Source organism: Talpa occidentalis, unplaced genomic scaffold, assembly GCF_014898055.3.
Source record: "Talpa occidentalis isolate TD23 unplaced genomic scaffold, MPIMG_talOcc4v2.1 talOcc4.3, whole genome shotgun sequence".
NCBI classification, from domain to species: domain Eukaryota; kingdom Metazoa; phylum Chordata; class Mammalia; order Eulipotyphla; family Talpidae; genus Talpa; species Talpa occidentalis.
The window spans coordinates 39,825,244-39,838,073 of NW_023603184.1; the positions used below are offsets into that span (position 1 = coordinate 39,825,244).

Consider the following 12,830-nt stretch of genomic DNA (forward strand, 5'->3'; position numbering starts at 1 on the left):
TCATATGGCAGCTCCATTTTTAGTAGACTGAGGAACTTCCAGACAGCTTTCCATGGTGGTTGGACCAGTCTGCACTCCCACCAGCAATGCAGGAAAGTTCCTTTTTCACCACATCCTCGCCAACATTTGTTGTTGCTAGTTTTTTTGATATGTGCCATTCTTACTGGTGTAAGGTGGTATCTCAATGTGGTTTTAATTTGCATTTCCCTGATTATAAGGGATGTTGAACATTTTTTCATATTCCTGTTGGCCATTTGCATTTCCTCTTTGGAGAAATGTCTTTTAAGTTCTTCTGCCCATTTCTTGACTGGATTTTTTATTTTATTTTTGTTGAGTCATGTGAGTTCTTTGTATATCTTTGACATCAACCTAATTTTAATCTTAAAAGATAAAAGAAAGTGCAAATTCTCTACTAGATTTGTAAGTTTGTTGTATATAGGAAGTGTCTTAGCTATTTTTAAATTTCCTAAAGTGGGAGGCCTCCTTGGTGGCCTAGGGTTTGAGTCTCAGGCTATCACTGCTAGGGCCTGAGTTTAATCCCCAGCTAGGGAGGTAACCCACATGGCACAGCAGACCATTCCTGTCTCTCCTGCTGCTCCCCTTAGCAGTGTATTTCGGTAGATCTCCCTGGTTTGCTCCCCACTCTGTCTCTGGTGAATCTTCTCACCCCCTGCACCTCTGGTCTATACCCCAGTTCTACACAAAAATAAATAAAATTTGAAAAAAAAAAAAGGAAGAAGACCCATGGGAAATAGCTCTTTCCTCCCAGGCTTGGGGTCTCACTTAAAAAAAAAAAAAATTCCTAAAATGTCTTATACATCACAAGCATTAAAAATGTATTTATCAATGGAATTCAAGTGGAGGGAGGAACGTGTTCATTTTAGAAGCAGAGATGATATCATCTGCTGTTATTTTTTTCAGAATGGGAATAAAATGGATGCAGTATTGAATTTAGTATGATTATTATGGTACAGTTAATACCAATAATAATGTAAATTGTTGGAAAACAATTAGGTATAACAATGATAGTCACATCAAAAGTTATATCTTATGAAGATATAGCTTTTGGTTTCATTGATCTTTTGAATTGTCTTTTATTTCTATTTCATTTATTTCTGCTTTAATTATTTCCTTTTTTCTATTGGCTTTTGGATTTTTTTGTTGTTGTTCTTTTTCTAGTTCCTCAAGATGGGAAATTAAGTTCTGGGTTACTTCTTGCTTCTTGATATGGGCCTGTATTGCTATATATTTTCATATTACTACTGCTTTTGCTGAATCCCATATGTTCTAGAAAGTTGTATCATCTTTGTCCCTTGTCTCAAGGTATTTTTTAATTTCTTCTTTAATTTCTTCATTAACCCAATGGTCTTCCAATGGCATGTTGTTCAGTCTCCATGTAATGGGCCGTCTCCTTGCTTTCATGTCATAGTTGATTTCTAGTTTGATACCTTTATGGTCAGAGAAGCTACTTGGCATGTTTTCAGTCTTCATGTATCTGTTGAAGTTGGTCTTGTGACCCAATATGTGGTTGATCCTGGAGAATGATCCATGTGCATTTGAGAAAAATGTGTATTCAGTTTTTGTGGGGTAAAGTGTCCTATAGATGTCTATTAGGTCCATGTTGTCTAGATCTTCATTTAGGGCTCTTGTGTCCTTGTTTAATTTCTGCCTTGTTGATCTGTCCGTTGGTGAGAGTGGGGTGTAAAAATCTCTCACCACATACATATTTTCTCCAGTGTCTGTTTTCAGAGCTGGTGGTAATTGTCTAATGTATTTTGGTGCTCTCTCATTTGGTGAATACATATTTATGAGTGCTATGTCTTCCTGGTGTATTGTCCCATAGAAGATTATAAAGCAGAAAGTGGAAATTAACTTGTCATCCTACAACCTAGAGATGATCCCAGTAAATATTTTGGTAAATATCCTTCCAGAGTTCTTTTCTATTTATTATTTTCTTTTCAGAAAATGCAAACTAGTGTACATAATGTTTTATAACCTTTTTAAATAAGCTGTCTTTCCATGTCAGTAAGGAATTCCCACATCATTATTTAATGGTCTCTTAATATTCTTGACTACAGAATTTATTTAACTAATTTGCTGTTGATATTTTGCTATCTTAAGCCACTACTGTGATGAAATTCCTGTCCCATTTGTTTCTTAGAATAAATTACTAGAAGTGAAGTTACTAGGTCAAAGGGAGTGTCTTTTTTTAAGAGTTTTGATATTTACTACTCAGTTGACCTCAGAAAATTTGTATATAGTTATGCTTTCACCAATAATACACAAAATACTAAGTGAATTTCCTCACACCCTTGCCGGATTTGGTTATTGTTCTTTTAATATTTTTAGGCACAGCATTAATTTAGGTAATGCTACAAAAATTCCATGATGCATGTTTTATGCCATTTTAAGAATCCATAGTGCTTTAGGCTTATTTTTATTTAAAGTGAAAGATGAGAGGTAATCATTTACCTATCTTATGGTTCTAGATTTTGTGGGCATAGAAATAAAAGGGTAGAAAAAGAAAAATACCAGATGGTCTTACTCATAGCAGGGATTTAGAAAACCTAAATAAGGGACCGGGAAAAAAGACTAATTATAATAAAGTAAAAATCAAAATCAATAAGCAACTATAAACCAGAGACACACTATGGGGTGGGGAGGGAAGGAGGGATTAGGGTCAAAATAGGGAGGATGGGAATTGTATGGGGAATATAACCAAGATGAAAATGCATACATGGTGCAAAAATGAAAAATGATGTAAAATATATAAAATAAAATAAAGAAATAAAAGGGTGGGGGAGCAGCTCTCTATTTCTAATAATGTAAAGTTGTTTTTTAATAATTAAAAGGAACTTGACATGTATCTATGGTAATACTAAAATTCTTTTCTTAAATGAGTAATAATATTTAAGTTGACACATCAAAACCTACCTGTAGTTGCATACTTATTACTTGTTAACTAATGTGCTAGATGCTTTTAATGGTTTATCACAATGGAGCAATCTTTATTAAACACAAGGAAAAATGAAGCTCAGAAAGATAACGCAACTAGCGCACAATGACAGTGATAGCTAAGTTATAGAACTGGGATTTGAACACTCTTTTATTTGGTACTGGATTGATTATGCAGAAAGAGTTAAATAAGCAGAAATTGCCATTATTTGTCCGCCGTTAAGTCTATTGATGTCAAAACTTTCTTTTTTTCCCAGAGTTCAGAAGAGAATATCTATAAAATTTGATAAGGGGTTAGTACTATTAAAGTTTCTCTAGTGAATATTTTGTATAACTGGGTTTTTAAAGAGTGATACCTGACACAATTGAAAGACTTCACTATAAATTTTAATTCTTCAACTCTTTCTGAAGATGTTAGGAAACAGCCTATTGCACATATGTGCCTGTCACATATACCCACAGGAAATAACAAAACATTTAAGGAATGCTGAGCTATTAGGCAAATATCTTGCATGCCTCTGTCTATACCTCTCACTTTGATAGTCATTTGATCATTGATAGTCATTTGATAGTCATTTGATCATTTGATACTCATTTTCTAGTTAGACATTTTTTATTTACCTACTATGATGTTACTGATCTTAATAGAAAGATGGCCACTTGCTCAGAGTTTATTATCTGAAGCAGAAGGCAGACTCCTAAGTAAGAAGTTATATTTCAGTGTGATTAGTTGCTATCCATAAAATGAAGACTTTCATATTGAATCATGAGGCACTTCTTCACTGTATATTGTATGCAAATGGCACATGTCTAAAAGAAACTTCATATGTTGGGCCTCCCCGGTGGCGCAGCGGTTGAGCGCTGGGTTGCGAAGCTGCCAGCAGCCTCTGCAGCGCCGGTTCGATCCCCGGCTGCTCCCCGGCCACCAGAGGAGGGTCCCACATGGCGCGCAGACCTCTCCTGCCACCCGCTGCTCCCCTCAGCAGTGTACTTCAGTCTGCCTGCTCTGCTCCCCGCTCTGGCTCTGGTGAATTCTCTCACCCTCCCCGCGCTTCTGACTGTACCTAGTGCTTGTATAAATAAATAAAAATAAATCTTAATAAAAAAAAAAACTTCATATGTAAATTGAAACTTAAAATTGGAAATTGAAACACTCAAAAAGAGACAACAAAATAAAATGAAGGTAAATGAATGGGTTATCAACTAGGTGGAAAAAGCTGACTCGAGAGGTATTTGGAAATCCTTGCAGAGAAAGTGACACTTACGATGACTAAACGGCCAATGAGTATTTTATAGGCAGAGAATGTGGAAGGGAAAGTTTAGGCAAAGAAAATAGCATGTCCAAAAAAGAAATGTTTTTGAAAGACTAATGGTATATGTGGAGAGTAGAAAGTAGTTTGGTTGATTGTAGCCCAGAGTTCCCTGTGTGGGAACAGGTAGGACAGAGCTATGAAGTGTTTGGTCTAATCATCCTGAGGCCACCAGCATTTAAGCAGGGAAATGATCGAATCTATGTGTGCACTTGGTAGTGTGGAAGGGATTGGAGGAAAAAAAGGCTGGGAATAATGAAACCAGGAAGTAAATTATTGCAATAGTCCAGCCAGAAAAGGATGAGAATATGAGGAAAGACAATGACAATGAGAATAGCTGGGAAGAGATTGATGAGAGACATTTTAGGAGTAACGTGAAGGGAGTTGGGAGACAGAAACTCTAGATTTAAATACTAGCTTTAACTATTAACTCTGCAGTCCTAGGTGAAAAACTTTTCTGAGCCCCAGTTTGCCATCTGTAAAAGATAGATCATAATCCCTACTTAATAGGGCTATTTCGTAGAGTATATGAAATAAAATATTTAGAAGCGTTGGGGTACTCAGAACTTATCTACAGTGTTAGTATGACTTCAAAGAAGAGAAAGAGTTGTAATTTACACTGACTTTTCTAACTGGGTTGGCGATGGGATTTAGAGAAGAAAAATAGTGAGTTTGGTTTTGGATATATTAAGTTGGTGTGACATTTAGGTTATCCACCTTGGGATCTCCAGGTGGTAGTTGGAAATACAGATTGGTACTCAGAGAAAAATGACATTAATAGGAAAAGAGATTTGAAACAATAACTAGGGGGAGATTTCATGAGCACCACAGATCAACAGTGTTGTTGTTTCTCTTGTCTCCTGCCAGTGTCCTGCACGTCTCTCAGATTCTGAGAATGAAGAACCTTCCCAAGGCAAGATGACACAGACCCATCGATCTGCATTTGTTTCCAAGAACAGCTCCTACTCCTTAGCTTTCCTGGCAGGGTAAGAGACTGATGCTGAATTCAGTCACGGTTCTTTCATTTGGGGGTATTAAACAAAAAAGGGGCTGGGGGAGCAAAAGTATTTGTTGCAGCTACTTTGGACGGGGGATATGGAAGTGGGGAAAATAGGTGGGAAGTGATTTTCCAATAGGAATTTAGGGACAAGAGATTGACCTAATTTTTAAGGAAAAGTAATATTTACACATTTCTGGTATCCTCAGGGTAGGGTTGTATTAATTGCTCTGCTGAAAAATGTGAACTTAATATCCTGGGAGGAAACAACAGTCTTCTTGGTATGAAACAGCTTCTTCATGCCTTGTTCTCTGTTTGATATATACATGAAAAAACATAATCTTTACCCCATTTTATTGTCTGTTTTGTTTATTTGTTTTAAACTGGCATTGTGCACTTTCTTCCTATCAGCAATATGAAATAGTTTTCTCATTCTTGCTGCCCCTATGGGCATACACCTGGACTTTTTTTTTTTTTTAATCTTAAGGCTTTTTACTGCTTGTCACTAATAAATATGACCATAGAAGCTACCAGAGTTTATGAATGGTATGAGGTATGTACAGTTATGATCCCTGAGGTAGTTTCTATATCTAAATCCTTTCGTATGTTGTTTTGGAGCAGTCTGATTTTGTTATTTCTGAATAACATTCACTAGCCCTCCTCTCCCTTTTCATATCATCCTTTCTCTAGGTAATGACAGTTCTTTCTTTCAGTAATGCCCTTTCCTAGAAGTATTTATTCACTTATTTGACATGTGTTGAATGGCCACTGTATTGTAGACACTCAGGTTTGATTGATGTATTCAGGACCCAATAAGTAAGATGTAAGCCAGTATCCTTTCCATTTATGATGAAGATAGAATTCTTTTTTAATCATGCAAAGCATGTAATATTTCTAAACAGTTGCTTGATAACAAAATTTTAATACAAGAAATTACTCATAGCATTAAATTATATTTATCAAATACTTGAATAAGCCACATTACATACTACAATAGAACAGCTTACTGGTACATGGCAGTGTTCTACACTACTATAAAAATGCTTTGAAGAGATATTGTGCTCAGTGTGATGATCATGTTTTACTTGCTGCAAGCCTTTTGTCTTTCAGTTATATTCCCCCAGTTGATTACATTCCAAATAGTTTTCAGATAATAATCAGGTCTGACAGTTTTTATACTGAAGTTTAATAAGCATGTTCCAACACATCAGTCCCCAGCAGTGAAATAAGACCTGTTACTTGCAGGGAATCTTGGTTAGAACAAGCAGCAATCTGTAAACGGCCCTGTTCCTTTTTGAAACCAAGTCAGTCCCAGCCGAGTCGTGGATGCCAAGCAATACAGTGGTTGACTTCTTAAATTTGTCAAAGGAACCAAAGTTCCCTTTGATGGGCTTTGGGTTCTCTTCCACCATTAGGGCTCAGGTTTATCCAGAAAATGGTGTGATTGATATGGCTTCCACCATTGAACTTCAGTTCAGGCTGAAGAACTACCAGAGTTGTAACTTCACCCTTGGCTGGTGCTTCCTGGTGCTTCTTAGTGGCATCAGGTTGTTGACATAGGTGGCATGGTACTTGCTGTGGTACAGCTGCATGATCTGGGCATTAGTGTGTGGCTCTAGGACACTCATAGAGAAGGTCAGGGGAACTATGCTTCTGCCAGGAACCCAAAGACGCCAGGGCTGGCACCAACCGCCCTTGGCCTCTGAAGGTGGAACTCTTGGATTCTATATATGAGCTTACACTATAGATTCCCTCTGAAGTTAAAAATCAAGATTGCTTGACTAAGAACTGTCACCTGTGGGTTCCCCCATTTATAATAGGCATGCTTTAGTAATTATAAGAGGGGTCTACTGAAAAGGGAAATTTTGTATCATGTCATTCACTCCAATCAAGTACAATAAATACTCCATGGAACAAATAAATGTTACTTTAGGCCATCTGATTAGTTATTTAATATCTCATAGTTTGAAATGACTTGGAAAAAATTTATATAAAATCCAAGTATGCCAAGGCCAAATTGCTCCAATTAGTTGGAGTAGATATTAAACAAGTGAATTACTTATTACCAATTTTAGTCTTTACTTTTGTAATTTGTTCTTTCAAAGAGGGTAACAGGTTAATATGTAATTATTTAGAAATTCCTAGCAAGGAACTTAGAAAATCCTTGTAAGCAAAACCCAAAGCTTATATGGAGAGGTGTGCTTTTGATTATGTGTGGTACTGGAGTATCTGTAATATATCTTCTTTTCCTGCTTCCTGGCTATTCTTGCCTTACCCTATATCATTAAGCCACATGGGACTGATTTTTAGGAATGTATTCATTTAGGAATTTTTAGGAATGTATTCATAAAATGGATACTGAATGTATTCATTTTACTGTTAAGAAATTTTTGTAGTCAGTATTACACATATGTGAACTTGAGGGTTCTTTTTTTCCAAGTATTCAAGTAGACTGAGTTCAATTATTAGTGCAATTATTATAACAATTAACTGCTTTTAGTTGACAGTATGATCTTTATAGGAGATAATTTGAGGATGTTATGGAAATGTTAGGTTGGTAAATTATGGTAGCACTGTAAATTGCATCTCTTATTTTTTAACAATGCTTTTATCTTAGATAAGATATTGTTTCAGTCCCAAATGATACACAGGAAAACAATATGGAATTGTTACTGCCATCAGTGAGATGTCATATGTTCATATTAAAAAAGAATTAGAATGGTGATGGTTGCACTACACTGGTACTGTGAACTTAAATGATTAAAATGGTGATGGTTAAACTTTATGTATTTTACCACAGTAAAAAAGAAGAGGCATTGTTTATAGTTTTGGGGTATTTCAAATGAATTTTTTCCTTTTTGTTAAGCAATAACAGAAGAATAGGTTTTCTCTGCAAGTTCTTTTACTGAAGAGAGTTCCTATATAAGAAGCTTTATAAGTTTTTACAACTGTATGTTAACAAATAAGTCTGCTCTTTGACTTATCTACTTTATAAACTTTTCTTCCTTAGACCCCAAAGCATAGAGATAAGAGTGGGTAGGACTGATAGCATGATTTTTTTGGAAGGACTCCATTAATAGATTCTGGCTACAAGTCTTGCCAGCAGTTCAGTCTGTTTCACTTGAAAAATTCAAAGCAAAAGGACTTTGAAGCAGTATAAATGACGTTCAACAGACCTTTGAAAATGAAACTTCTTTCAAATAGGCAGATAGTTAACCCAAGATCATTGATAAATCAATCACAAAATGTTAATCAAAAAGATTAACTTGAGTCATAAGCTAATTGTAAATTTTAGTTTAAATATATAAAAACTTGCTTTGTTTCTTTAAATTTATTTTCTTTTACTCCTCATTCCCTTCTGCCCACAATGGAATCAAACAAAAAACCTGGTTGTAAATTCTTTTAAAAGCTCAGCCTGGAAAAACTTTCTCATTTGAGCTATGTCTTTTCTAAGAGCTATGTGTCTACTTTTCTTCTCTGCTTTAATTTACAGGAAGTTTAGGATTAAGACAAAGTTTTTAGGTTAGTCATAATGGGTTTTCAACATGGCCTTTAATTTAAATAATTTTGAGTATCTTCCCATGTTTAGTACAAAAGTGATCTTTATTCTCTATTAAGGCTCAGTCGTTAGGTATTTTCACTATAAGCCACTTCACATCTTCTTGAAAATAGGGTATAATCATAAAAAATATGTAATCAAACCATTTTCCACTTGAAATAATAACAAAAGAAAGAAAATAATGCAGTAATGACAGCATTGCCATCCCATTAAAAATTGTGTCTTAAATAAATGTTGCCTAGCAAGATTTCTGGCACATGATAAATCTTTGGTGAATGTTGCTGCTATTTTGTTGCTTTCTTTTATAAGATGGACTCATCACTAATGTGGACCTTACTGTCGTTTTACCTAACCCTGTTGTTTTATGGATGAGAAGATTAAAGCCTGGAGAGAGAACATGACTTTCCAAAAATCTTAGATTTTTGTGATAGTAGGAAACTGAGTTAGAGCCATGGATTTGTAACTCTTTCCACTATACTTCATTGTTTCCCACCTTCCCCCGCCCCACATGACCTTCTTATATATCTCTATGATGCCTCTGCCCATCTTTTCCCATAAGATTTTAAATGCCTTGTAAGAAGGAATAAAATATGATTTGCCATTATATTTGCAGTATTTGATAATGGTACTTGGCATGTAGTAGAGACTCATTGAATACTAATGGAATGTTTGAATAAGATAGGTCTTGTGTGGGGGAGTGGACTAAATTGGAGCTTTGTCAGAACTGATTATTAAACTTGCAGCATAGGTGGGAGGGAGAACTTTGGCACCTGTGGATAAATAGATTGACTGGTGGCTGTTTTTCAGCTTTTTAGAGTCCGTAAGATTAATATGGGATTGGGGGTGGGGTTCTAGTGATCATATTGGTGAAGGTTTTAAAATATAAAGTTACCTTTAGCCTCCTAATGCATTAGCGATAGCTTGTGATGATTCTTTCAATAGATTCTATAAAAGAAAGATCTGTGTTCCACTGAATAGAAATTAAGCATTAATTAAGTAGAAATTAGTAAAATAGAACAGGCACTGTAAGGTAGCTGTATAGGACAAGATGTAGACAGAGATTGACTGACAGACACAATAATGTTAAAAGTATGCCCAGTCAATGTTGGAATGAAATAAGATAGAGTCGTCCTTCCTTAAAATGAACAAACGAGCATACAGAAACTTTCAAGTAACAAATATCAGACAGACACGGAGTCATATGATAATGAAGGACTAGCTCTAGAACTGATGAGGCAAAGCCAGAGAGGCTGGGGACAGGGCAGGGAGAGGGAGGCTAGTCTAGGATAGATTTCAGGGAGGATGTGGCAGTGTGAGTGTCAGTCAAATCAATTGAACTGCTTCTGTATCTTTGTAAAACGCAGATTGTTATATCCTACCTTCTTCCTAGGCAGGAGGCTTTACCACATGGTTTCTTAAAATTCTCCCACTTATAAAACCAGTGTGTAGAAATGGCTTAAAGCAGTTTTAAAGGGTGGGGGACATGAGGCCAGGACATCAAAGAAAGGGGTGGGGGCAGTTAGAAAGTTCAGTAAAAATCTAAGAATTCACAAGTTGTCTTGGGAATAGTCAGATGATAACTATGAGGGAAAGGGAGCTTTCAGAGAAGATGGGTGGTCAGTTAAAAGTCTCCACAAGGGCAGGTTGTAAGCAATTGAAGGGGGGGGGGTCTGTTGGGGGAGGGGAAAAATTGAAACAAATCAAGTAGATGAGACTGGTTCTTAAGAGGACAAGTCTTGTTAACAATAATGAAATGTGGTTGGGGAAAGGAAAACAGCTTAAGGAGAAACGATGTGAAACTTATTAAGGAGAATGGCAGATTTCAGAAGTGTCAGTAATATCTGCCATTTTAGAACATAAATATGCTAGGGACCTGGCAGGGTGGCAAGAGGGTAACATCAGGGGAACTAATCTTTTCCCAGTGCTTCTAGCTATGTTAACTGCTTTCAATAATGTCTTTTCATCTATTTCTCACATTAACCCAGCAAGATTTATAATATCCCCATTTTATGGCTAAGGAAAATGCAGTTCAATGAGGTTAAGTAACTTACCCATGATCTCACCACAGTAGAAGGACTGAGTTGGAACTGAAATTCAGGTCTCTCTTGACTCCAAATCTATGCTTTTTCTGTCAAATTGTTATCACAGCCACAGTTCAAAAGGCCTAGTGCTTGGCTCTTTGTCTTGGCATCATCCACCTTTGCTACAGAAAGCTGCCTTCCTTCTGATGGTTTAATAATTTATATGCTGCCTTGTTCCAAAAACCACAAGGTTGCTACAGAGATAATTAAGCTGTCCATTTGCCCTGCTGCTTGAGAGACTGGAAACCTTTTTGCATTTATGCTTGGCCTCTGAATATAACTGAAACAGTGCTTCCATCCACCAACAAAAGAATACTAGTATATGTCCAGAATAGGCAAACGGGTAGAGACAGGGTAAATCAATGGTTGCTTAGGGCTGGAGGAGAAGAGAAATTTCGGGAGTGATAACTAAAGGATAAGAGGTTTCTATATGGAGGTGATGGAAATGTTCTAAAATTGATTGTGGTAATGGTTAAATAACTCTGACTGTACTAAAAGTCATTAAACTGTACACTTTAAAAAAAAGAAAGATTAATAGGGTATACAAAGTAGATAATTCAAATCATAAAGAAGCAAGGGAAGGATTGTAACAAAAGTTCACCAATTTCTGGGTGCATGGTAGCTACAGTTAGGCTTAAGGAAGCTGCTGATTCCACTAAAGTTTGGGGAGGGGTGATGGGATAGGTGTCTTTCATCCTAGGGTCTTGGAGAAGGGCCCTCTCCAACTTTTAACTTCCTGATGGCTTGCTTAAGAAACTAATGAGCTGTAAGTTTGTGAGAGACAGAGAAAGTGATTATTAAAAAACATGAACTGCCTAATGTTTTCTATTACCAATTACCATTTCAGAGTCCTCTAAGTAGTGTTTTATAAGTATTTAATCTTATACTTTTCCAGCTGCAAGTTTATACTGGCTGTCCCTCCTTCTCTTTCTTTGTGTGTCAAGCTCATTGTGGTTGTGCTATTTTTAGCCTAAATAGACAACTCAGAAACAATCTGATCTCCTAGCACTGAAACTTTTAAGCCTTTTGTCCTTCAGAAGTGCTACTTTCTCTCTTTATAACTTCATTTGTATTTGGAAGAGAGACTTTCCATAGATGTTCTGAGTTTGTTCTTTGGCAGATTAGAGTAGAATGTAAAATCCATATACTGTGGTAGACAGGAACACAAGATACAGTTTTACATCTTGGCTTCAACTGTATGACCTTGGAAAGATCACTTCCCCTAAGTTCTTTGTATATAAATTAAAGATGATTATGTCAATCATAGGGTTTCTGTATGGATTAAATGAGATAAATATATTTAAAACACTTATTAACACCATGCCTGACAGATTCCTAATAAATGTCTCCTTTCTTTAAAGAGTAGAGAAGCACTTCTAAAGATATTTTTATTTATTTATAAGAAACTTATTGACTGTATCTACTCTATATCAGATACTATGTTAAAGTTTGAGAATACAGAATTGTATGTATACAAAGATGGAAGGAGTAGTTACTTTCTCTATTTTAGTGACTATTGTGTTTGAGCTCTTTCAATCCTAAGAACACTGTGAATGTCACTGCCCTTGACTGTTCTTAGTAAGCATTTTAAAACCTCTTATCCTGACCAAATGCTGTAACAATAATGGTAGCATCTGTATATTTATGGCATATACAGTATTTTCACATTCATGATTTTTGGGACTCTTAGTATGTTAATGGAAGTATAAGGGTGGGGATAAAGTTATATAGGATCAGAATTTTTTGGTCTGCTATTAAAATTCAGTTGGTATTAATTTGAAATAGATTGTTGTAAATTAAGATGTTAATTCTAAACCCCAGGCAACCATTAAGAAAATAATTTACATGTGTATTAAAAGAAAGCAGATGAGAATGAAAATGTATTCTAGGTAATATCTAACAGAACAGAAGACATTAATGAAAGAATT

The 12,830-nt window shown here is 35.9% G+C and overlaps 1 protein-coding gene and 1 pseudogene across 1 annotated transcript in view; one reads left to right on the forward strand and one right to left on the reverse strand.

The window, feature by feature from the left end:
• Positions 1–12,830, forward strand: part of RNF169 (ring finger protein 169) — an 81,672-nt gene that overhangs the window by 52,294 nt on the left and 16,548 nt on the right. The window contains exon 4 of the mRNA XM_054699541.1: positions 5,133–5,251. Within this exon, the coding sequence (XP_054555516.1) occupies positions 5,133–5,251 (119 nt within the window). The remainder of the gene's footprint in view (positions 1–5,132; positions 5,252–12,830) is intronic.
• Positions 6,329–6,869, reverse strand: LOC119255626 (superoxide dismutase [Mn], mitochondrial-like; annotated as a pseudogene).